Source organism: Aphelocoma coerulescens, chromosome 18 (genome assembly GCF_041296385.1).
Source record: "Aphelocoma coerulescens isolate FSJ_1873_10779 chromosome 18, UR_Acoe_1.0, whole genome shotgun sequence".
Classification (NCBI taxonomy): domain Eukaryota; kingdom Metazoa; phylum Chordata; class Aves; order Passeriformes; family Corvidae; genus Aphelocoma; species Aphelocoma coerulescens.
Window position 1 is genome coordinate 8,475,806 of NC_091031.1, and position 25,316 is coordinate 8,501,121.

Below are 25,316 nucleotides of genomic sequence, written 5' to 3' on the forward strand. Positions count from 1 at the left end.
TCAGGATCATGTCAGTAAACCAAGAGATAAGCTAAGAGGGAAGGTGTCAGCTGAGTGAGGAGTGTGCACTTCTGTCTGTGGCATTATCATAGGAGAACAAACTAAAACAGTTTTCATTCTACAGAAGGCTAAAGTACCTCATGGGTCAGTCTGTTGGCAGTCTGTCTGTTGGAAACATGTCTGGACTACAGTGCCTGGGAATGCTGCCCCTGTCCTTGCTGCAGGGCTTAGCCTGGCTGAGCTGGCCCTGGGCTATCAGCCACAGCAGAGAGTTCCTTGTGGGGGCTTTTACTGTGTTGCACAGACACCCTGCAGTCCCAGCCCTTATCTAGACTGAGACAGTGTATAAATGTGCAGTCCTCTGGCTCGTGGCTCATGCACTTGTGTTTTCTCCACCCTTCCCTTTCTTGTTAAGACAAAAAAAAAGCTGTGGGACCATGGAAGGACTTTTCAGCTTTTTGTCTTTTGGTGTTGCCTCTTCCCAACCGTGTTTTGCAAGTGAAGCAAGACACTGCAGATTCCACTTAAATGTTTTTGACTGTGTGAACCTCTAAAATAAGAAACATTTCAAATATTCTGGGGGGGGTGGAACCTAAATGGATAACTGAGCTGTGTGATCTTTTGACTTGCAGGTTCACCCTGACAATGAAGATTGGACCTGTTTTGAACAGTCAGCAAGTCTGGATATCAAATCTTTTTTTGGTTTTGAAAGCACAGTAGAAAAGATTGCCATGAAGCAATACACCAGCAATATTAAAAAGGTGAGCCTGCAGTTGGGAAGGATGTGCCTGGCTCCAAGTTACCAAAAGACACAGACTGCTGCTAAATAACAGGCTGCTCTGCTCAGGGAGCTGGGCTGCTTTGCTAAAAGCCTGGGGCAGTGTGTCTGTATAGGGCTGTTTCAAGTGGAATCTTCAGAGGTCTGATCACTTAATTGGGTTTTCACCCCAATCCTTTCTGTGTCTAAATGGGTGGGTTTTTCAGTAGCTGAAGTAAATTTTCTTTTTTGAAGGGAAAAGAAATAATAGAATACTACCTGAAGCAGCTGGAGGAAGAAGGAATAACTTTTGTCCCTCGCTGGACTCCTCCTGTTGCATGTAAATCAGAGAGCAGCACATCCCACCCAAGGAGACCAGTGTCACCTGCCATTAATATCCCAGAGTCTGCCACAAAGGAGGGCTTGAACAACAAGGAGATCCTCAACAGCTCCAGCAGCCCCTCGGAGCCCACCGCAGGAACGCCCGATGGTATGGGGGTCTGATGTGTTCTACTGGGATGCTTTCTACTACAGAGGCACTCAGCAGTGGGCAGCTTCTCCAGGGCAGCTGAGGAGCTCCACGTTGGCTCCATGGTTGGGGCCATGCAGTGTTGAAGTGTGGGCTCACCAAGCAGTGACACATGGCAGAGCTCAGGGAGCTGTTAGGGGCTGAGCTCATGAGTGGAGGGCAGGTATGAGCAGAAAAACTCTTTGCTGTTCATTGGGTTGCAGATGAACAGTCTGCTGCTTGCCCTGAAATTCAGGGATGGGTGTAACTATAGAAATAATGGGGAGAAAACAGCTGAAGCTTCCCTAGATACAGTCTTGTGGGAATTGGGGAAAATTCTTCCACTGGGAGATCAAAGCTTCCCTAAATATTTTTAGAAGCAGCAAGCCCAGTGGTGCTGTGGATTGATGAATCTGAGTATACTGGCAAAATGCTTTTACAAGTGTCTGCTTTTGCTCCTTCCTTAGTTGCAGAAGGGTAATTTTATCTTCTTCATGAAGATGACTGTGTTTGTTGCCTTGCTCACCTTTTCATTGATTCAAAGGAGCTTTATTCAGTTCTGACTGCGCCAAAGACAGCAGCCACTTTGAGACAGCAGCAAATCAGATCACTTGGTGCTTGGCCTAGGTCAGTTCAGGACCACTCTGATCACCTGTAATCTCTTTTTAGATAAGCTGGATGCAGACTACATCAAGAGGTACCTGGGGGACCTGACCCCGATGCAGGAGAGCTGCCTCATCCGCCTGCGGCAGTGGCTCCAGGAGACACACAAAGGCAAAGTGAGTCCCTGGGGGTGTCCAGAGTGTGTGACACGCAAGGTGGGCCTGAGGAAACCTCCTGCCACACCCCCTGGAGCTTACTCTTTCTGCTAAGTGGCCCTCCGTGATCAAAACCTAAATTTAAGCAGTGGCAATAGGAGGAGTTCGTTGTGACTGTCCAGCTGACTTTGCAGCTGAGGTGCTTCAATAATTAGCATGAAAGCCTCTCAGACTGTCAGTTAAACTGCCACAGGGCAATAACATCAGTTTTATAAGTCTTCCTGGTTTCTACAATGACCTTATTTTCACATTTGTTTGTTTTGGCCAAACATCATAGTCTTAAATACTGAAACACTGGTAGCAGTGGAGCCAGTTAAGTCACTGATAGCAAAGCTGGGGTTTTTCCAGTGCCTTGTGATTTGCATGTGTGTCTCAGCTTCCTCTACCTTAACAATAAAATACAGTCTGTGTTCTGTCCTGATTTATTTAAATTGGACTGACTTGGTATGGTCATACAGGTGAAAATGATTACATTAGAGTTCATGAAATTTTTATATCCCTTATGAAGGTAGCTGCAGTGCCTGACAGGGCTCATGATTTTGTTTCAAACAAAGGCTGATTTCCTTGAGTAGCCAAATTCCTAGGGTTACCCACCACCCTCTTGCATTGGTGCAGGGCTGCACATTTTTCAGCTTCTTTTGTTTGGGTTTCTGTTCTTGTTTCAAACCTTGAGTACAAAATTTGGTGTGGTTTTTTTAATAGATCCCAAAAGATGAGCACATTTTAAGATTCCTGCGTGCCCGGGACTTCAACATCGACAAAGCAAGAGAGATCCTTTGCCAGTCACTCACGTGGCGTAAGCAGCACCAGGTGGATTATATTCTGGACACCTGGAATCCTCCCCAGGTGCTCCAGGATTACTATGCAGGAGGCTGGCATCACCATGACAAAGGTATGGTTTCAGTACAAAATAGGTATTGAACAGCCATTTTACATTTTGAATCAAAGGTGATAGTTGTCCCTCTGTTAGCTAGAGGTGGCTGGTTAGAACTTCTCAGTTGTTGAGTACTAAAGACACTTAAATTCATAGAATATTTTGGGTTGAAGGGAATTTAAAGTAATCTTGTTTCATCTCCCTGCCATGGGCAGGGACACCTTCCACTAGACCAGGTTGCTCAGAGCCCCATCCAGCCTGGCCTTGAACACTTCCAGGGGCATCCTCAGTTTCTCTGGGCAGCCTGTTCAGTGCCTTTGCCAGCCCTTAGCTGCTGATCCAGGAGGCAGACCCTTGGATCAGAGTCTTTCTGACTAATACTGACATACTTAAGTCTGCTTTGCCAGGAGCTTAAAAAAATTGATTAATTGCACTTCTGTAGTGCTCTGAGATGCTTAAAAGGGTGTTAGGCAAATGCTGAGTGTGCTCTTTCAGTGATTAAAAGATGTTTGTAAATAAGTATATCTTTGTAATCAATTCATTTCTGATGTTGTATAAGTCTGCTGATGGCATAAATTAATATTTATTTGGCATTACAATCAGCTTAATGATAAGAAGTGGAATGTTGAAAAAACACCAAATAGAGCAGGTTTGTTTAAGAAGGGAAGCAGCTTTGACTGAATTCCCTTTGTACTGTGAGCCACAGCCTGACACACTCCCCTGTCCCTCTGCTTTATCGTGCACTGATCTTGTTGCTAATACATACATAGAAATGAAACACCTTGGAATTTGTGGCTTGAGGCAAGCTGGGCTCTTTAGATAAGGAAATGATCTCTTACTGTGAGTGATCTGTGCTCTGATTGAGTCTTTTCCCACCAGGCACCATTGTTTCTGCTCAGCTCTTCCTTTTTCAAGCAGCATATGAAACAGGGCAGGATGCTGTCAGCAGTAGTGGCCAGGAGACAGGGAGGACGCAGCAGAAGTTTAATCCCAGAGCTTGAATGGCTCTTCCCTGCTGCTCTGGGTTTGACAGACCTCAAACTGAGAAAATGGAAAATGAGAATGTGCCTGTAAGGATTGTAGGGAAAAAGACCTGTTAATAAGTTCTCCCTTTCAGCCCGTTCCTTGTCTGTCCTTTGCAAAGACTTCCTCTGTCAATAGCACACAACTGGGTCCTGCCAGCGAGCAGAAAGGTGCAGAATGCATCAAAAGCTTGTTTAATGTTCTTCTGAGGAGTTCTTCAGTCTTGTGGTGAACTTCGTGCCCCCTCCCTTCCCCTGCAGTTCCTTTGATCTCTATTGCAGCATGCCCACAAGTAAAGCATGGCTTTGTCAATAATGGAAACACGATTTCAGAACTGATCAGTTCTCTGTAATTTAAAATTTTACAGCGGTAGGGGCTTTTTTTAAACCCTCTTTTCTAGTGTTGCTCCTTTCCTCCTACAGATGCTAAATGTGCCAAACTTAAGCTGGGTGAATGCTGTGTGGCTTTTAGTGCTACAGCAAAGGCAGCAGTGATAATGAAGCATGTTGTCTAGAATGAGCTATCAGTGCTAAAGAATAGAAGTTATTATTTTGGCTTGCAATTAGCACAGTTTTCTGTACATCTGCGTGGCTTTTATTTTGACAGGAACGCTTCAATTTAATGTCTTTTTAAAATCACAAAGCTCTAATGGAACATAAATTGTACAGTGATAGCACTGTCAGCTGAGACTCTACTTCATGTGTCATTTGGGTGGACCAGGGTTACTGAGCTGTTAGTTTGGGTTTGGAGGCATCTGTGTCTGGGAGGGAGGGAGGGAGACCTGCTATGAAGCTTAATAGCAGTTTTTGTTTAGTGTTTCAAAAGCTAAACAGTACATTCCAAGATAAGTGTGTGCCGATGTTAAAATAACATTTTCTTTTAGTCCACCTGATAAAACATAAAACACTGTGAACTTTCATGGGGGCAGTGTCTTTGCCAAATAAATAACTTGCCTTGACTCTGGAGTTTTGGTTGGTTGTTGGTTTTTTTAATAGTGTATTTTTTGCGGTTTCTCCCCTTGTATCTTAAAGGACTTAATGATAATTTGATAACCTCCTTTGCAGTTGTTGGAGGGGAGTGAAGCTGCACAGACCACAGGACTTGAGGGAGATTTTTTTGTAGAAAGCTTCCTTTTCTTCTTCTTTTTATATTGTATGCTGACATACTCACTTTAATAAGCTGGTGATTATTTAGCCTGTGTATTAGAATAGATGAAGCAAAGCTTAACAAGTGCATCACAGCTTTAGGAGGAGGCTGGGAGCTGTTTTGGACAACTAAGGGCCAGAGATGCAAACTCTGATTCTCAATTTCAGCCAACACAGTAATACAGCTTAATGCCTGAGTATCCTGCCAGTGTCAGGCTGCCCCAGTGTGCAGGCAGACTGTGGAGAGGCAGGGCTTTAATGCAGAGGGTCCAGCTGAAGCTGATCTCTGGAGCAGAGTCTGTTCTCACCAGGCTTACCCCGCATGAGCGGGGCTGTGTGCCAGTTCTGCACAGTGACAGAGCTGGAGTGTGGCTCCAGCAGACTCTGCAGAGGGCAGGCTCTGGGTTAACACTTGCTTTCATTAATTCCCACATGTCAGGATGGCTATTTTTCAGGAAAGGTTGCTGTAAACTCTCCAGAGCAATATTGCATCACATGTGATAAAAGCCTTACAGCCTTCCTCACAGCTCTGCAGTTACAGGAAAAGCATTGGCGTACCTGAGCTGTCCTGGAAGCTAAGAATAGTCTGTGTCATTAATTGTGTATACCAAGGTCTGGAGTGTACTGATGTACTCAAAGTCCTCTGAACTTTCCATGAAGGTCAGGGAGCTATTTTTGAATCAGGTTATCTCCATTTTGCAGCTCGTTTACAGGTAATCTGTTGGTGTAGCTGCACAGTCATGTTTATGTTGCCATCTGCTCCTGACTCTTCCTCTTGCAGGGGAGGTTTAACTGTTATGGTTTGTTTCCATCAGAATTCTTTAGAAGTAGCTCTCTCAAGTGTCTCTTGCTGTGTTGGGTGAGGGTGCTGTTGGTTTGTGTCTCTGCAGATGGGCGCCCGCTGTACGTGCTGAGGCTGGGCCAGATGGACACCAAGGGCTTGGTGCGAGCGCTAGGGGAGGAGGCCTTGCTGCGCTACGTGAGTGTTCCCAGCACTGGATATTTTAGTTTAGAAATTCCCTCTGCCACAGCAGCCATCACTGGCTATCCTCATGTGCTCTCTGGCCATCAGTTTTTGGTTGGAATACGTCTGAAAGCCCCTGGTAGCCGTTCCTGGTGCTTGCTTTCCCACTGCAGGCTGATGGTGGAAAGGTGGAGTTCCTGGCAGCTCCTGTGGTTATTGATTGGCATTTGCACAGATTCTTCTGCTCTTGTGGAGGGCTTCAAACTCCAGTCTCTGCTCTTGTACTGAAGAGAAAATGCCACACTCAGGTTTTTGTCAAACCTGTACTCCAAGGATAAGAATCATTTATTTTTCAAGAAAAAGTGCTTGCCTGTAGTTCTGCCTTCTCTAAAGGCATCACTCAGACTGTTGCTGTGCATCTGCTCAGCTTCCAAGCAGAAAGCTGGCAGAATTCCAGGTTTGCACTAACTTTTTTTGACTCCTAGTAATGACAGGAACAGCCATAGTGACTATTAAAAGCAGGGACTGGATTTTACTTTTCTCTCCTAGTCGCATTTCCAAGCAGATGCTAATTTTGTTTGCTTGCCCTGGTTCTGTTTCAAGGTTACTTTCTGTGATTTCAAAAGGGGTTTTAATTTCTGAGTAATTAGGGATAATTTTAGTGATTTCTAGTTCATTCTTTAGAGGAGGGAAGTTTATGCTGGTTTGATCTTGTAGTTTTAATTAATCTTTGGATATAAACATATTTTCTTTATCCCACCTACTGAGCTTGAGGCTGTCTTTTCTAAATCCCACTCTTTCTTGTGCAGGTTCTTTCAATAAATGAAGAAGGGCTGAGGCGATGTGAGGAGAATACAAAAGTATTTGGCAGGCCAATAAGGTAAAATCTGCTCTGTGGGAATTAGCTGCTTTGATGGGGTGTGTGGGGGGAATGTCAGGCAGTGGAACAAGCAGAGGACAGGCTGTGTCTCACATGCAGGTGCAAGCACAGGTACAGTTAATTAAGAGCCTCCCCAATTAGTGCTAGAGGCACTGTGGCTGGGGAAGCCTGAGGGACGCACAACACCTGCCCCAGCAGCCTTTGTCTGGTGCTCATAATGGTTCTGTTGGGGCTGGTACTTCTTCAGCTCTCTTGTACTGCTGGATATCTGCAGAGCAGTGCAGCCCAACTCCCAAATCTGTTTGGGAGGGCATTGGTGCAAGCTGCCAAGAAAGCAGGCCACGATAATATCATGGGTAACATTTCCAGGCTTCCATGGAAGCCACACATTTAAGGTGTGGCTTCCATGTCACTTGTTCATCCATAGTCCACTCCAAGGCTCATTACACTCAGTTCTATTTTCATTCTCCATTTTATATGTGGCTACTCAGCTCTTGATTCAAGGTGAGGTCATGAGGCTCCTGTGAAACCTGGGATCTGATTTTCCAGGTTCTGGTATGACTTCATGTGAAGTTCAGTCAAAAGTGGTTTGCTAGCCCATCTTTAAGTCATTGTAGGGGTCACTTGTGAAAGTGGCAAAATGAATTTAAGGGCATGGAATGAAGGCAGAGCCAGTCTTGAAAAGATGCCATGTTTCTTGGACTCTCTCCAGTTTCTGCCTCCTTCCCCTAATCTGTAACATCCAGGGATGTGTCTGCTTATCCTGTCCCTGTTAGAGAACTTGCTGCCCTAGCTCTCCAAGTCCAAGGACAGGTCTCATGTGTGTAACAGTGGAATGGTGTTGCCTGCTGGATCTTCATTTGTGGCCATAACCCTAAAGGGCTGCATATTAAACATTTAAAGTGAAACAAAGAAGGGTTTGGTGTTTCATAGAAGCCTTATGCATAATGTAATGGCTGCTGGCTGGTGCAGCACAGCTGTAAATCTTGAATTCCTGCCCAGGGCGAGACCTGAACTTGGAAAGAAACTGAAACACATGCTGCAGCTCAGTAGTTAGTATTAAGAACATATCTCTTCCTATAGAAAAAGCTTCCTTCCCTGAGATCTGACAACAGAATTAGCTTTGACATGTATTGGCACCGTTGAGCACTGTGTTAGTAGAAAATCTGCACTGTGAATGTTAAATTGCTTCAGAGCAGCAGCGTGGCCACTTAATTGATCTCCCAGTAAAAGCAGTGCTTTAATGTTTGGGCTGACTGTTGACAGGATCTTTTTTTGGCTTCATATGAACTGAACCTTTATCTGGAATCTGAAATGTCTGTGGGAGAATGTGCAGGGTGTGCAGAGTGATCATTGCACACCCCTTAAACTCCAGTGTCTACGGGCAGCACAAAGCAAGGAGGTAAAACAAGAAACCAAAACGTGCAGAGGCTCCCCACATTTCAGTATGTTGGGCACTTGCAGAAGCAAGGAGAATTTTGATGCTATTGAGATTTTTCTTTTTGTCTTTCTCAAATTCAGCTCTTGGACCTGTCTAGTAGACCTGGAAGGCTTGAACATGAGGCATTTATGGAGACCTGGTGTCAAGGCCTTGCTGAGAATCATCGAGGTGGTTGAAGCTAATTACCCTGAGACCTTGGGTCGTCTTCTTATCCTAAGAGCACCTCGAGTATTCCCAGTTCTCTGGACACTGGTATGTGTGTAATCCAAGGTATTACTCAGTTCTCTCAGTTTGTGAAAGCACTTCAAAGATCAGGCTGTATGTGCAGCAAATGTTGCCATTTTGGAAACATGTCCTTTATATAGGATTCCTGGAGTGGATTAAAAACCACCACCCAAGAACCTGCTTACATATTTGGTTAATTTGGCTTCTTTGTGGTGTGAACTTTGCATAACCAGGATGGTAACACTCAGTGTGATCAAAACTGATTCTTTCAAAATTGACTTGAAAACAATGTAAATTGACTTGAGAAAAATGTGAGGGCCTGATCTGTTCTGTTTTTCTTTTGTTGTAGGTTAGTCCATTCATTGATGACAACACTAGAAAGAAATTCCTTATTTATGCTGGAAATGACTACCAGGGTCCTGGGGGACTGCTGGATTACATCGATAAAGAAATTATCCCTGATTTCCTCGGTGGAGAGTGCATGGTATGAATATAAACTATTGTGTAAAGCAACTTATTAGTGTTTTTTTTATTTTTCCTCTCCTCTGAGCAAAGAAGTCTGTAAGCACAGAGTGATTCCTGCTGTAGTTTGGAGGTGGGGGCTATGGTGTAGGATTCCAGGCTCAGTGCTGTTTTCTACATCCACTTTAATAAGAGCAGTACAATGCTTCTCTAGGATGAGTATCAAATACCTTATCAGAACAGCCAAGCACAGCTAAAAGCCACAGTCTGTTCCCTGGAAAGTTCAGGCAAACGTGGTAGCAAAGCTCTGAGCAAGAGTTGTCACCACCAGCTGTTCCAAAGAGCCCGTGTCACCTAAAAATCCAATCCCATAAGGAGCCCATGGGAACATGTGGCACATAAGAGGGCTCAACAAACAGCCCAGTCTCCTCACACAGGGTGTGCAGTGACCTCCAGCAAACCAGAAAAACGCTTTTACTGCAGGATACTGTAATTTCTCAGTCCCTTGTCACATGCCTTCAGAGCTGTTCCCTGCCTGGACCTTGAGTGTCAGTTGGATCTGGCATTGTAACATCTCACTGACAATACTGTAAGGTTTGTTTCACCTGTAATGTTTTTGACAACACAGGCTCGCTGTGTTTTCAGCCCCTGTACGCTCTCTAGATTAATTTCTGTCCTATTGAAAATTCATCTGTGTCTGTTCCAACAGAGCCTCAAATGATAATGAAGTACAGTTAAATGTGGTGGAGTAGAGCACGTGTTTATCTCCAGTGGGCTGCTTTTTGCTGCAGCAGTAGCTTTCAGTGTTATCTAATTTGGAGCTCAAAGCTGGCAAAATCCACTGCTTAAGTAAGCAAAAGTGAATGTTACCAGGAAGCAAATTGCTACAGTACTTCCTGCCAGTTACAGGCAGTGGCAGTCTCTCTCTTCTTCTTAACTTCTGTGTATTTGAATAAAAATGACTTCTCTGAGATCTTTTCAATTCTCTGTTGTAATTCAGTTGCCAAACACTTCTACTTCCCCAAACACTTCTGTGGAACCTGTTGTCAGCTTCATTGCTGCAGGCTTCTTAGAACAGAAGTTTGCTTAGGGAAGTTGTGTAATCACTTCCATTAGTGAGTTGTCAGACAGCTCTAACTTCAAAACTGTTAACTTTCCTGGCTTCAGTGTCCTTTCACCTGCTTGGAAATTTACTGTATCTCCCCACTACCCATCGTTAAGTTCAGCTACCCCAGTTCTTTCAGGTCTCCGTAGCTCTATTTTTTAGACTTAGTAACCATTGCCACTTCCCTCAGGATTCTGAACTGTCTCTCATCTTTCTTCAGTGTAAGGTGGTGTAAATGATAATCACAGCCTTTGCACAGTCCCTTTCTGGAGTGCTGGCTGTTGTGAATGTACAAGATCTGTTCCCCTGATGTCCAGTTCTGCAAACATCTCACCCAGATCACTGTAAAAAAGAATTGCATATGTATCATGTACAAGCTATAAAACTACTTTCAGACTGTTCCCTTCTCCAGAGTATTGCTGAATGTTTGTTTCTGAAGCTGGCAGGCAGGGAACATGATGGGATGGTCACAGGAGATAATTTTTAATGGTTTTTTCGTTTTAGTGTGAAGTACCAGAGGGTGGGCTGGTTCCCAAGTCCCTCTACCGGACAGCAGAAGAGTTGGAAAATGAAGACATCAAGCTTTGGACTGAAACAATCTACCAGTCTGCAAGTGTCTTCAAAGGAGCTCCACATGAGGTACAGCTCCAGCTGCCCTTTGCTTTCATCTCAGCCCTCTGCTCTGAACTCTTGTCTCTTGGCCTGGGAATGGTCTATTGCTTGTTTATTTAGTTGCTGTGCTTCCACCTTCTGTAGCTGGTGCACGGTGATGCTTTAGTAGCTGAAGTTTGTGACTGTTCCTCCCGTTGTTTTGTTGCCATTTAGAGAATATCACTGGTTTTCATTCTATTCAAAGCCATGTTCTTCTAAGCAAAGCAAGCAACATTCTCAGAAGCTGTTGGAAAGCTTCTGAAAGTCTTGTGTTAAAATAGACACCCCATCAGGAGGGAATTTGTATCCACAATGCCTTTTTTTGACTATTAAAAAGCCTTTTTAATAGTAGAAACTAAGCCCAGCAACAAAAAAGCTCTGTTCTTTGTCTTTTTTTCCTGTAGGAGTTTGCCTTTACTGAGCAAATTGCTGTTGTCTAATGTGTCTTTCCTGTCTCAGGTTCTCATCCAGATCGTGGACGCCTCGTCTGTGATCACATGGGATTTTGATGTGTGCAAGGGCGACATTGTTTTTAACATCTTCCATTCCAAAAGAGCCCCACAGCCTCCCAAAAAGGACTCTCTGGGAGCTCACAGTATTACATCCCCTGGTGGGAACAATGTCCAGTTGATAGACAAAGTCTGGCAGCTGGGGCGTGACTACAGCATGGTGGAGTCTCCCCTGATCTGCAAAGAAGGGGAGAGTGTGCAGGTGAGAGAGCCAGAGCCCCGTGTGGGGGCAGATGGAGCCAAAGCTGCCTGTTCTTACTCACAGCACTGATGACTGAGTGGTGACTCAGTGCTGGGCTGGCTGCTTGCTTTTGGCCAGCATTTCAGCTGCTGTTCAGGCTGGGTGCTGCAGGGAGCAGGGATGGGATTTACGTGGGATCTGCTGCGAGGGGAAGTTGCATCAGCCTGGTAGTGACTGAGATGGATCAGCAAGGAACCTGGGGAAGCCACCTGAAACAAAATGCACATCCAGAAAGTAGCAAAACATGCTTTGTGCTGTAATTCTGACAGTTATTTTCTGAAGCAAACAGTCTGAGGAGTATCACAGTGCCTGCCCTCATTAATGAGAGAGGGCTGGAAATCAAGTCAGAGCTTCTGTGCATTTGTCCCTCTAATGGGCGGTGTAAGAGCTCCTGATGGCCAAAGCTCCTGAAGGTTTTTTATGCCATTTACAACCTCTCCTTTAATTCCAAGTTTGGTATAACGTGCAGCATGTTTACAGTCACACGCTGCCACTGCTGTTCCTGTTCACTTGAAATGAGTCAGCCTCTGAAAAAGCAGCTCCTTAAGTCACCAAGATGGAAGTGTTAAAATGGAAATATGGGCAGTGACCTCTTGACTGTGAGGCAGGAGCCTTGGCTGCTCTTTTCACTGTCTCAAAAGGACAACTGTGAAGGAAAATAAATGAAAAAAATGGATATAGTTTTAAAGCAGAACTTGTCCTTTCAGTATATTAAATCCTAACCCCTCTACACTATCAAAAAGCTGGAGGAACTGCTGGTGTTCCATCCCAGCTTTGATAAGGATGTTGTGTGGGGAGAGTCTCCCAGCACTGCCATTTGAAATATTGGCATTGGGGAAAAATTCTGGGCATGTAGGCACTTTTTCTAAGCTTGGAAAAGAAATGTCAAGCCTACAAATCTCTATTAACCAAGTTAATTTTTGATTTTTGTTGTGTCTGCTTGCAGGGCTCCCACGTGACCAGGTGGCCTGGCTTCTACATTTTACAGTGGAAATTCCACAGCATGCCTGCCTGTGCTACAACCAACCTGCCTCGTGTGGATGATGTGCTGGCATCTCTACAGGTGTCCTCTCACAAATGTAAAGTGATGTACTATACAGAAGTGATAGGATCTGAAGATTTCAGGTATGTCTGGCCAAGGTCAGCCAATGTCAAACCTTTCTGATGATTTGGATGATCGAGTCAGTGTCAACTTCACTTAAATACAAGTAAATTGTGAGGGCCTTAAAAAGTTGCACTGAGGGCAACTAATGTATAAAAGGGGTTAATCAGTTGTGGTAATCATCACTGGTCACTTGGCTCTGCTTTGAGAGCTTGTTGGGCTTGGAGGTTGTCCTGTAGAAGGGGGTGCAATTCAGATTCCAGTTATTGAATTTCATTTTCTGCCAGTGGATAAACTTGACTGAAATTAAATCTCCATCTCTTTGAACAGCATCTGGTTTTTTGAAAGGGGTGCAGTGTCCTCATTATTTTATGTGGTGAGGCAGAAAAGCTTTTGAGTATCTGCACCAAAGCTGTTACTTGCTTTTTATTCATTGTGCAAACAAATATAGATACAGAGCAGAAATCAAAATCTTCACGTGTTCTGAAGCTTAAAACTGCTTGCTTCTTTTTTTTCTGCAGGGGATCTATGACCAGCCTTGAATCAAGCCACAGTGGATTCTCCCAGCTCAGTGCTGCCACCACCTCCTCTAGCCAGTCCCATTCCAGCTCCATGATTTCCAGGTAGTGCCACAACAGCTGAAAAGCAAATGGATGTGATGGCTGGACCCTCGCCCATGGCAGCTGACTGCAATACAGCATATTCAACTGGCAATTGTGCAAAAAAATCCCACCCCAAAAAGCCTTTTATAGATAGTAAAGTAGCTGTTTGAATTTTACACTTAGTGGTTTTGGTCTTTGTTAGATCCAACAGCTTGTCTCTTAACTTTAACCCTTTTTCCTAACTCAGCCATAAATATTTTTGCAAGTGTGCTTGCACAAATCCTAACTCTGAACACAAGGGCTCTTACTGAAAAGGAAAAACAACCAGTGCATCAGTTAAGAATGAATTTTTTTTTTTTAAACTCTGTAGATGTTAAAAAGCAAAAAAGAAAAACCCTACCAAAAATGCTCCGTAGTGCATTAGAGATCAACTGCAAGTCTCCTGTCAGGACACTCCTTGCCATCCTGAGAAATCCCCTGTGATCTTCCAGTGCTGTAAACTGTTCTCCTTTTGCCACTAATGATGTCTGAGACAAAGAACAGCAGTTGCTGGATACTTGACTTTGTGAGTCCATTTTTTTCAAAGCATGCCCACAGAGCTGTGGCCAGGCTGTAACACTAAATAGAACTTTTGTATGAGCACATTTCTGAGGAATTTGAGCTCTGCATCTTGCTGGGTTGAAGCAATTTGTTCTTTCCTGAGATCTGTGCATGGAGCACTGCAGAGAGAGAGGCAGAGAGCAGGCTCTTCCTCACTGTGTCACACTGGGCTCATCCAGGGCTGCTCTGAGCTTTTGTTCCCAGCTCTGTGCTGGAGCTTCACTCTGCTTCCTTTAGTGCATTCCAAGCAAATTGATTTTACTGAGATCCTCTTCTTGTCAGGAATTTATGCAGAGTTGCAGCTTGCTGCTTAAACCAGTCTGAAGGAGGTGTGGCTTCCATCCTTCCTGTGCACTTCTCCCTCCTTGGGACCTCCTGTTCTTCCCTGCACCTGGCAGAAATAGAGCACCTGAGTTCTGATCAGCCTTCCTGTGGGCAGGGAGCTCAGGGATCTTCCCTCTGAGTGATACAGGAGAAGATGCTCTAGGGATTTTCTCCACCTTTTTCACTACTGCCACTGCCAGAGGTGACCTGCCATTTGGGATTCTGTCCCAGTTTCCCAGGCCCAAGTTGGACTCCTGCTGAACTCTGTTCAGGTGTTCTTCCCTCTCAAGCCCTCTCTCTATGCACAGCAAAAGGCTCTAAAGACTGAACTGTCAGGCAAATACCACACCTGGCAGTGGAGCAGAGAAGATTTTGGTCTGAAATGCAGCAGGATTTGCACAGTTAGACCCTGCTTGGTCTTTCCTTACCCTCACAGAGCTGAATTGTCCATGCAGGCACAAGGAGCTTTTGTGCTGGCTGCAGTCCCTGCTAGGAAGTGGGGTAGGCTCTGGCTTGGGTCAGTGGTGGAGGAGCTTATGGAGGTGTTGCACTTGGAAAGCAGAACTCTCTTGAGATTCTGGATCCCCTGCCTGAGGAGAGCTGGTTCTGAACTCAGTGCAAAGCTTTTTTATGGCTGCAGAGCTCCTGAGATGCAGGTGCCAGACCCCTGGCAGCAGCTCTGCTGCAGCCCCGTTCTGGCTGCGGCACGTGGCAGAGCTGACAGGTATTTTAGTAACAGAGGGCCTCAGAGACCAGCCTCCTTAAACTGAACCAAACTGGTCTGTTCTGGAGCTTTTTTAGGACTCAGAAGCTGAAGCTGGAGGTTAAGCTGTTACTTAGGCTGCCAGAGTGGGCTGTTGTGTGAGACAGGTCTCTGCTTTGGTGTCACACAGCTCCCACCCAGTGTCTGCACAGCAGCCTGCACAGGCTGTGGCTCCAGGGCTGCTCCACCCCAATTGCTGACACCAGGAACCAGTATTCCCAGCACAGGGAGTGCAGCTGGAGCACAGTGAGGTTCACCTGCTGACACTCATGGCATTTCTTCCCATTCACCAGGCTGTAAGGGCTGAAGATGGACCCCTTTCTCTCTCTCTCTCTCTCTCTCTCTCTCTCTCTCTCTCAGATGGCGATTTTGCTGACAACTGTAAAGAATCTGCTCCATTCAACACTCCACATCTGTCCAGGTGTCTGGCTTTGTAGACCTTTTTGAGTTGCAGTCCCTTTTCAAGTCTGAAGATTTATATTTTTGTTTTTCACTTGAGCTGGCTCAAAAGTGGCACTTTGGGTTTTTCCTGCTGTTGATCTTAACACATCTTTTAGAGCTCAAAGCACATGACAGCACAAACAGCTGGGGAGATAAAATTCCAGAAAAACAATAGTTAATCTTCCTCTAAGCAAAGTGCTGTGGCAATAGGACTTGATCACTGCAGTCGAACTAATTAATTTCCCATACCCTGGTCTTTCTTTGTGTGATACTGCTCTTCTTTCTCTCAGCCAATGACTCTTCTGTTGGCACCTTTCCTGTTATCAGTGTCCTTCACTTCCCTGTCCCTCCTCATGAACTGCATATCAAATTCTGTAAATGTTTTGTATACATAATACCTCATTCTTGGTAATAAAATACAGATAGTCTTTAAAAGATTTTTTTATTGTTATCAATAAATGTGAACTGTTTGGAAAAAACCAAAGGGGGGGGCAGTCTCTTTATTTCATTCATCTGCTGCAAAGCTTCCAGGTTATTTTATGTGCTGGATTCAGTGCTGGGTGAGGGAGGGGCTCCCTGGCTGCCCCCACCACTGACACCTTGGGCAGGAGGCCGAGACAATCACACTTGGGAAATGACAGTTTTTAATTAGTAGAAGTTGACTAAGCTTCAGCTATTTTTAAAACAGGAGCCAATAAACGTCAAACTGTGGGTTTTCTAACTCCTGGAGCTGGAGCAGAGGCTGCAGTGTGTTTATGGTTGGTCTTTCAAATTTGATCCAAGCTGTGAAGCTTTTATAAATGAGAATCTTTAACCGTGGCCATGGAGGTCTGTCAGCAAGACCAGATGGCTGCCTGACCTACTTCAAGCTTTAACATGTGGTCAATATTTCTATGCCAGCACATAATAATGGACCAGCTTTCTGCTGCTCAGGACCTTTCTGAGTGCAGCAGTCCTCGAGAAGGTGTTGTACAAGGAGGTGGCTTTGCTGGTCAGCTGGGCTGTGTCTGGAGATGTGGGGGAGCTGCCTTTGTGGCCAGTGCCCCTCTCTGAAGTGGCAATTAAATAAACCTGAGCCTCAGCCCCTGCTTGAGCTGGGCAGGTGATAACGGTGCAGGCCAGGGCTGCTTCAAACAGCTCCTCTGGGAGAGGTGTCTGGTTGAACCCTGTGGTTTGGGTTCATTTGGTTTTTTTTTTTATGTGGATTTTTATGAGACAAAGAAAAATTCCTGGAAGAAACTTCACCTGTTTTTTTTCCTACCTGCATCCCCTCCTCCCCACAAAGCTGAGGGCTCCCTGTTCTTCAGGTCTCTATTTGCAACCTTGGCTTGCCATTGAGCCTGTAAATTCCCAGTCAGCCCAAGGGAAGGATCCTGAACTGCCAGTCCCGAGTCTCCCCTGCTGGAGCAGGAGCTGGCTCTGCCCAAACAGCAGCACCCAGTCCCTGCAGGAGCGGCCAGGGCCGTTTGCTCTTCCATCCCTTCGCAGGCTGGGCTGATTCCGTGCTTGGTGTAGGCAGGCGAGTTAAAACGGTGATGGAAAGAAGAATTCTGTCATGCTGGGGGCACCCAGGCAGCGCAGGACACACAGTGCAGGGTCACACAGAGCCCTCCCCTCCGTGCTGGCCCCATCCTGCATCCCCACTGCCCTCCCACAGCTGCAGGGGAGGGCACAGCATCCCAGGAAGCTGCTTCCCAGGGCGGGGGCTGCTTAATGCTGCCGGGAGACACAAATCCTCGGGCGGAAGCGTTAGGTTTTGGCTGGCTTTCCAAAGTCATCAGCAGCCAGCTTCTATTATTCAGGCTCTTAAAAAAAAAAAAAAAGCCATCTCCTGGGTTTTCTTGGAAGGGTAGGAAAGCATTTCTTTTATTTCGCTAACTCATGCTGGTGGTAAGAGTTTGGATGCTGAGAAATAGAAGGTTGGGATTTTGCACCTTGTTTTTTCCTTTTTTCCCTTTCCTATGACCACTGCTGAAGTCATCCCACTTTGTGCCATCAGCCTTGGTTCCCTGTGGTCCTCTGGCAGCCACAAGCCAAGGGGAGCAGGGAAGGGAGCCTGGATTTGGGGCCCTTTCCCCTGTGCACAGGAGGGGAAATAGAAGCTGAGGGACAGAGCTGGGCCTCCCCCAGCTCCTCCTGGCCTAAGGAACACACAAATAAATAAATCTCAGGCTTTTCTCTCAGGCTTTTTTCTGCTGGTGGAGCCTTCCCTTGTGCCATGGGGTGACCTTAGTGGGGCAGTTCTCCCCAGGATGGGCAACCCGAGGGGAGTCCTGGATCCCAACATCCCTCAGGTGGGGCTTGGGATGGTGACCCCAGTACTGCCCCTCACCTGGGGACTGTGCTTTGAACTGTTTGCAAAGAGAAGGGGAAATGAAAGAAAGGAAGGAGGAGGGGAAGAAAAAGGGAAAGAGAAAAAGGAAGAAGGCGTTAACATCACACACCCCTTCATTCTGCCACTACCCAGCAACAAAAAAGGTGCAGGGCAGCCCCAGCCCCCAGCAGTGCCCCCAGCCCCCGGTTTGTGCCCCCTCCACTTCTCCTAATGGCATTTTGTGCCGGGAACATCCAACTGGGTGTTGAAGAGCAAGTGCAGGGGGGACCCTGTGCAACCCCCCCAGTCCGGGCTGTGCTGGGGAAGAGCCACAGCCCAGCCCAGGGTGTGGGGTCAGTGGCTCACCCAGGTGTCACCCCACAGCCCAGTGTCCCCTGCTGACCCCTCGGACCCCCATGAGGGTTCCAAGCCCTGGGGTGAACAGGGTGAGGCCAGGGCAATACTGAGCCAGTCCAGGGGGATCCCAGCTCTGCAGGCAGCCCCCGTGCCCCCAAATCCACCGTCTGGCACCGTGGGGCACCCACGGGGGGATATCGGCCACAAACCCACCCAGCCAAGCCCGGCGTGTAGCACTGAGGGCACAGGGCTGGGGGAGACCCCCGAGGGGGAACCCGAGGCCGTGCTGGTGCCCCGGGGACAGGACAGGGGCACGGGTGGCCGCGGCACGGCCGGGCCCCGCACAAACCCCACTAGATGGTGCCAGCAGCCCGCGCACGGCCCCGGGCACCCGCCGCTGCCGGGGGACACTGTCCCTGCTGTCCCTGCTGCCTGGGGGCCACTGTCCCCCCTGTTCCTGCTGCCGGGGGGCCACTGTCCTCCCTGTTCCTGCTGCCAGGGGACTACTGTCCCCCCCTGTCCCTGCTGCCGGGGGGCCACTGTCCCCCCTGTCCCTGCTGCCTGGGGGACACTGTCTCTGCTGTCCCTGCTGCCAGGGGGACACTGTCCCCCCTGTCCCTGCTGCCAGGGGACACTGTCCCCCCCTGTCCCTGCTGCCTGGGGGACACTGTCCCTGCTGCCAGGGGGCCACTGTCCCCCCTGTCCCTGCTGCCAGGGGGACACTGTCCCCCCTGTCCCTGCTGCCAGGGGACACTGTCCCCCCCTGTCCCTGCTGCCTGGGGGCCACTGTCCCCCCTGTCCCTGCTGCCTGGGGGACACTGTCTCTGCTGTCCCTGCTGCCAGGGGGACACTGTCCCCCCTGTCCCTGCTGCCAGGGGACACTGTCCCTGCTGTCCCTGCTGCCTGGGGGACACTGTCCCCCCCTGTTCCTGCTGCCGGGGGGCCACTGTCCCCCCTGTCCCTGCTGCCAGGGGGCTACTGTCCCTGCTGCCAGGGGGACACTGTCCCCCCTGTCCCTGCTGCCTGGGGGCCACTGTCCCCCCTGTTCCTGCTGCCAGGGGGACACTGTCCCTGCTGCCAGGGGGCCACTGTCCCCCCTGTTCCTGCTGCCAGGGGGACACTGTCCCCCCTGTCCCTGCTGCCTGGGGGCCACTGTCCCCCCTGTTCCTGCTGCCAGGGGGACACTGTCCCCCCCTGTCCCTGCTGCCAGGGGACCACTGTCCCTGCTGTCCCTGCTGTCCCTGCTGCCCGAGGGCCACTGTCCCCACTGTCCCTGCTGCCAGGGGGCCACTGTCCCTGCTGTCCCTGCTGCCAGGGGGCCACTGTCCCCACTGTCCCTGCTGTCAGGGGGACACTGTCCCTGCTACCAAGGGAGGGACACTGTCCCCTCTGCTGGGGTGGGGAGACGACGACGACGACATTGTCCCTGCTACAAGGGAGGGACACTGTTCCTTGTGCCAGGGGCTCGGCGTGGAGCTGGGGCTGCCCTGGTCCCCCCGGGTTCTGCTGCTCCAGAGCTCTGGGCCCCACTGGGAGCCACAAACAGGGCAGGGACCCCCGTGTGACACCCCCCCCCCCCCCCCCCCCAGCAAGGACAGCACATTGTGCATGGAGCAGCCGCCACTCCAGACCCACGGGGTGGCTGGGCTGGGACACCCCCGGCCCACCCAGACCCTGTCCCTGTGCCCTGCCCATCCGAGAGGATGCTCCACTCACCTCCAGGCTCCATCCTGCCTGTGGGTTTGCTCTCCCACTGCTGAGAATCTTCCTAAACCACCACCATCTCCCAAGAGTCCCGAGAAACTTAATCACCGCTGGAGGAAACCCTTGAGGATGTGCTAGGAGAAACGCTGCAGAAGTGAAAAAATATCCTGTTTAATTCTTGGCTCCAGTATGGATTGGCCCACGAGCTGCAGTGGGCTGTATCCAAACACTGAATTTTAATTATGAGCAGGATTGCACCAGGGAAAGGGAGATGGGAAGAGGAGCAGCCCAGAGAAAAAGATGGAAACCAAAACCACAAATTCTCCCAAAAAAGATCCTCGAAGTCATGGCAGAACAAAACTTATGTCAAGCCTTTTTGCCTTTGCATAGTTATTTATTATAACAACACTTATGATTATAACATACTGCCTCTTCTTGGAGGTGCCAAAACAGCAGCAGAGGGGCTGGAGGACTCTCAGGTCCAAAACGTGTGTGGCAGAGCAGGGAGGGCAGGACCTGCTCCTGTCCCCATGGCTGGCACTGGCACTGCCAGGTCCTGGCCAGGGGCTTTTCCAGCCCTGGGGAGTGATGGACAGGTCAGTGCAGCCCTCCTCAGTTTCTGCCATTCCCTGCAGCCTGGAGAGGCCACACAGCTCTGGCTGCTCTGGCCACATCCCTGCAGAGCCCTCAACGGGCTGTGCTTGCTCCAGCGGGTTTCCCTGGAGTCCCTCGCCAGGCACTGGTGGACGTTCCATAACAGCTCCCAGGGACTTCTCCCACCACGGTTTGGGCCACCAGAGCCTTGCTGGGCTCACCACACCCCAGCTGTGTGTGCAGCCCCTGCCTGGCTCCAAAGCTCGCTGTCCCCTGGGGTCAGGGGTGCCCAGGGACCTGCCAGGACAAGGTTGCCAGGACAAGGTTGCCAGGCCAGGTGTGGCGATGTCACTCGCCCACTGGCATCAGCCCAATGCCATGTGCCCACCCCGGGCTCAGCCCCCCCCCACAGAGCTGGCACATCTGGGGGTGGGGGGCCCTGCAGGACCCCAGCACCCATTGACACCCAGAGCAGACCCAAGCAAAGCAGCCTGAAGATTTTTCCTGCTGGGCTTCAGTCACTTGGGGGATGAAGGCCCCCAGGGCAGCTCTGATCCCACAGAGGAGCCAGCTGCAGATGGAGGCTGCCCTCCACATGGTTTCCCCTAAAAAACCCTATTTCCTGAGCAAGGGAAGGGTGCATCTCTCCATGACCCATCCTGGCAGCCCTTCTGCAGCAGCCCTTCCTGCATCCCTCTCCCAGGAGCAGCCAGGACGCACTGGCACGGTGACACTGATGGCCTGAGCCAGCCTTGGGCAGCCACGGAGCCGGGTGTTTATTCATCCTTCACAAGAACTCAACAAGAAAGGAAGCAGGGAAGGATCATGTGAGCTCCCCTCGAGGAGGGCTGGCGCTGGCCAGCACTGGCAGGGATATCACCCAGGGCAAGGTCACTGGGCCCCTCCAGTCCACCCAGTAACTCTCCCCTGCTCACCCTGATGGAGCTGCAGCTCCCGGGGCCCCACAGGACCGGCAGCATCTGAGGGGTGCAGCTGCCTGAGCAATTCTCTTTGAAGATATTTGATGCTGTGCCTCAGAGAGGAGGAGCCCGTTCTCCACCGGCTCTGCTGGGCCCTGGATGCTGCTGAGAGGAGCTGCAATGAACTGAGGAGGAGGAGGAATGGCAAATCCCTCTGCTGGGACAAAGAGACCTCTCCAGATGCAAGCAGCAGCTTTCCCCACCTGGAATGAGGCCAGACCTTGGCAAACATTGTCTGGTGCTGCTGCCCAGGACTCGGCAGGAGGTTGGAGCATCCCAACCCCCAGCACAGCCCCGGTGGTGGCCCTGTGGCTGGCACTCGGTGAGAGCAGCAGGCACCACCAGAGCCATCCCTCACTGGGGCCAGCGGGGCACTGGTGTGAGGGCAGACGCTCCAAACTGGCCCAGCCACCCCTCCTGGCACCGTGGTGGTTGTCCTGCAGGACTTGGCAGTCACATCTCCAGGCCCTTCCCTTGGGGGACACGGAGCAGTGACACTGAGCTGTGCGAGCAGATGCCCCAAACCCCACTGAACCCTGCGCCATCCCCCATGGGACACGGGGGAGAGCTGGGGAGGGATCCCACAGCGTGCCATGGATCCCAGAGCGTGAGCATCACAGTGCTGGGGCTTTGCCTCCTAAAACAGAAGAACAAACCTGTTCAGGCTCAAGGGCTGTGCTGCTGTTCCAGGTTTGTTTTGCTTCGCCCTCTGTGGGACAGAGAGGTGCCTGTGGGTGTGAGTTAGAGCTGTGGATCTGGAATAGCATCCCTGGGAATGGTGCTGGGCCCCTCCTGGAGGAGCAGGGCTCTGCCCTGGGAGCCAGGGAAGGACTGCTGGGACTTGCACAGAGACTGGCACAGGACCTGATGTGGAGCTGATGGATAACGAGGAGGGGAGGGGTGTTAATTAGTGAGGGAGAGTGGGAAGGAAGGAAGTCAGGGGAAAACACACAGCACCTGGTTCTTGGAAAGCTGCTTTTGGAGGAGTTTGTATCGTGTTGGGAGAGCTGGTGGTGCCTGCAGCCACCCCAGGGCTCTCAGTGGAGACACCATCACCCCCTCCTCCAGCCCTGCCCAATAGCAGCACTAACCCACCCCCAAGGATGGACTGCCCGATAAGAAACCAAGGAGCCACTGGGGATGAAGAGAAAGGCCATGGGGACCAGGGGTGACATCTGGCACACCCAGACCAACCTCCCCCAGGAGGGCCAGGGGAACGTGGGCATCCCAGGGCGGGCAGGGCTGCATGGGGACAGAGCAGGCAGGGCCTCGGGGCTCTGAGTCAGGCCAGGGGCGTCATGGGCTGCTGGCTCCTGCAGTGCTGGCAGCACCAGAGAGCTCTCACGGCAGCCCGGAGGTGCTGCTGGGTCAGTGATCCCTGGGAGGGGCTGAGGGAAATCTGCTGGCAAGGACCTGCAGAGCGCAGACCCAGCGAGTGAAGGCAGAGCAAGGGGGGAAGCTGCTGCCTTCATCCCACAGGTTTTGGTCTCCTGGTTCAGGGAGGGGGCAAAGCCATAAATGTCAGCTGTCTGTGGTCTGCAGCTCCACGGGAAGTGCTTCCCAAAGAAAGTGTTTTCAGCTCTGAGATGAGGGCAGAGGGCAGTGCCAGGCTGCAGCAGGACTGATTGGGGTAAATTTAACCCCTCGGCAATGCGAGTGCTTTTCCTGCCCCTCTTTATAAGGAGTTTTGCAAGGACTTAATGCCTTCTAAAGTGCAGGCTCCCAGGGGCTGGGGCAGTGAGTTCCTGTCAGCAGCACCCCTCCCTGGGCACAGCGTTCCCCCCAGCCCTGCAGCCTTCCCTGTGCTGGGTGGGGCAGGACAGCAGCCGTGTCTCAGGCACGAGCTTTACAGAGCTCCTGTATCTGCCCTGTGCATAAAAACACATTTACAGGGGAAAATGGGGAAGTGGGCTTTAAACGAGGCAGCATGGAGCAGGCGGCAGTGAGAAGTGGCTGGAAGCTTGCTGGGGGACATCCCTGCAGCCTCAGCAGGGTGTCCTGTCCTGCCCCGTGGCTTTGCCATGCCGGTTTTATTTTGCAAACCCCGTGCACAAACACCCCCAGTGTGTGCAAACACCACCCCTCGCTCACAGCCGCGCACAGCCCCCAAACACCTCTTCATCCCAGTGCTGGAGGCAGGAGCAGGTGCCAGCCCTTGTCTGAGGCTCACCCCACACCCATGCCCCCCTTCCCGGAACATTCTGGGCCATCTGGAGCGTGACACGGCGGCAGCAAGTCCAATTTGTGAGCCAAAGGACTGCCAAGCACATCTGGCTGTGTCAGGTCTCCCCGCACCGCTGGCGCTGTCACACGGATCCAGGACAAAGCCTCGCCTTTGTTTGCTCCTGTTCGGGCATCGCGAGCGTCCTGGGCACCGGGGGGTGGCAGCTCGGGAGCATGAGCTCACCGTAGGCTTGGTTTGTCTTCATGCTAAGCCCTTCCTGGAGATGTCAGCTGCCAGAACGTGTCATTTACGCTTCACGGCGCTGCCTCAGCGCCGCACGGATGTGACAGAGTGACAAACAGCAGCATCCTTGAAGGAACGGCTCAGTCTGGGTGATTCTTCTCTAACAAACAAGCGTGAGCTGAGCTGGGCTGGGCTGGGCTGAGCCAGTCCCTCACGGTGACTCTGCAGGTGCCGGGCTGCCCGTGGAGGTGGCCGTGGTGGTGGGGACCTGCTGTGAGCTCTCCTGACACAGCCTCGGTCACTGGAAGGTGCTCCCGAATCCAAAAGCAAGGCTCGAGCTGTCACAGCTCGGCGTCAGACCCGGCAAGTGCGGCGGGATGCTGCCCTGCCCACCTCTACATCCCGGGATGCTGCCCTGCCCACCTCTACATCCCGGGATGCTGCCTGCCCACATCCCGGCCTCCAGTGACTCACAGCACATCGCCCTGGGAAATAGGATGATACTGGAGGGAACTGGGTTGCTCCTCTCCGTGCAGTGGGCAGGCTGGAATGGCAGAGTCAGCCCTGGGAAATGAAATCCTGCGGGTTTCTGCCTGTTGTAGCTGTATTTGTTGTGCTCATGGGGTTCCTTCTCCCCATCTGTACCAGGAAAGTGCTTCACCAGTGTGAGCCCACCCCCAGAGCCCCCACCACAGCCCTTGTTTCTGGAATCACAGGCTGGTTTGGGTGGGAAGGAACCTCAAAGCTCACCTAGTTCCAACCCTCTGCCAAGGACAGGGACGCCTTCCACAGACCAGGTTACTCAGAGGTTACTCCTGGAATTTGCCTCTCTGATCCTCCCCAAGCTGGAGCAGGTTTCCCAGAGGTGCCGCTGCTGAGTGCGGATCGGACCAGGGGACCAGTACAGAGCTGGTCCAGCAGGTCACCCCCACTGCCCCCACCAGGTCCAGGCACTGAGGAGGGTTGGGGGGCAGTGGGGAGCACTGAGGGGCAGTGGGGGCCGCTGTTGGGGGGCAGTGAGGTCCAGCCCAAGCTGGCAGCCCTTGGGGACATCTGTCCGCTGCAGCCCAGGGGACAGTTGGCATTTTGCAGCTTTGCACTTTGATGTTCACCTTCAGACAAGCTGCTCCACGAGGGGGGGACACAGCAGTGCTTCACCCTCCTTGCCTCAGTTTACCTTGTGAAAACAAATCTCAGCTCTCCGCCCTTGCAGCAGGTCCTGCAGAGGTTTTTAGCAGCTCCCAGCCCAGCCTGCAGCGCTCCAACAGAGGGATGGAGGTGAGGAACTGGAGCTGGGGATTGAAGGCTGGGACTTTTCCCTTCCCACATCCCTGCTGTGAGACCAGAAGGAACTTGGCCAGCAGCAGCACAAGGAGCCACATCCATCAGCGCCGGGTAAATAGAGCCGATTGTTCCCAGCGCTGCAGGAGGGGAGAGGAGGGGAGCACAGCAGCACCCACACGGATCACTGCACAAGGAAAATGCAGGCAGGGGGCTTGGGAGGGCCTGGCTGACCCACGGCCCA

General features: G+C 50.6%; 1 protein-coding gene and 1 long non-coding RNA gene across 3 annotated transcripts in view; one reads left to right on the forward strand and one right to left on the reverse strand.

Annotated features, from left to right (window-relative positions):
• SEC14L1 (SEC14 like lipid binding 1) overlaps nt 1-15,872 on the forward strand; it is a 41,888-nt gene extending 26,016 nt beyond the window's left edge. For both annotated transcript variants that reach the window (XM_069032288.1, XM_069032289.1), the window contains exons 5-16: nt 633-761; nt 1,013-1,247; nt 1,935-2,044; nt 2,786-2,975; nt 6,016-6,104; nt 6,899-6,969; nt 8,491-8,662; nt 8,985-9,119; nt 10,707-10,841; nt 11,313-11,564; nt 12,550-12,728; nt 13,227-15,872. In XM_069032288.1, coding sequence (XP_068888389.1) covers nt 633-761; nt 1,013-1,247; nt 1,935-2,044; nt 2,786-2,975; nt 6,016-6,104; nt 6,899-6,969; nt 8,491-8,662; nt 8,985-9,119; nt 10,707-10,841; nt 11,313-11,564; nt 12,550-12,728; nt 13,227-13,332 — 1,803 coding nt within the window. In that variant the 3' untranslated portion in view covers nt 13,333-15,872. The remainder of the gene's footprint in view (nt 1-632; nt 762-1,012; nt 1,248-1,934; nt 2,045-2,785; nt 2,976-6,015; nt 6,105-6,898; nt 6,970-8,490; nt 8,663-8,984; nt 9,120-10,706; nt 10,842-11,312; nt 11,565-12,549; nt 12,729-13,226) is intronic.
• Nucleotides 15,873-16,014: 142 nt separating this feature from the next.
• On the reverse strand, nt 16,015-22,247 carry LOC138120155 (uncharacterized). Its single transcript, XR_011155763.1, has 3 exons — nt 22,041-22,247; nt 19,823-19,956; nt 16,015-17,786 (listed from the first exon to the last, which is right to left on the reverse strand). It is a non-coding gene; the product is annotated as an uncharacterized lncRNA (long non-coding RNA).
• Between the last annotated feature and the right edge of the window lie 3,069 nt (nt 22,248-25,316).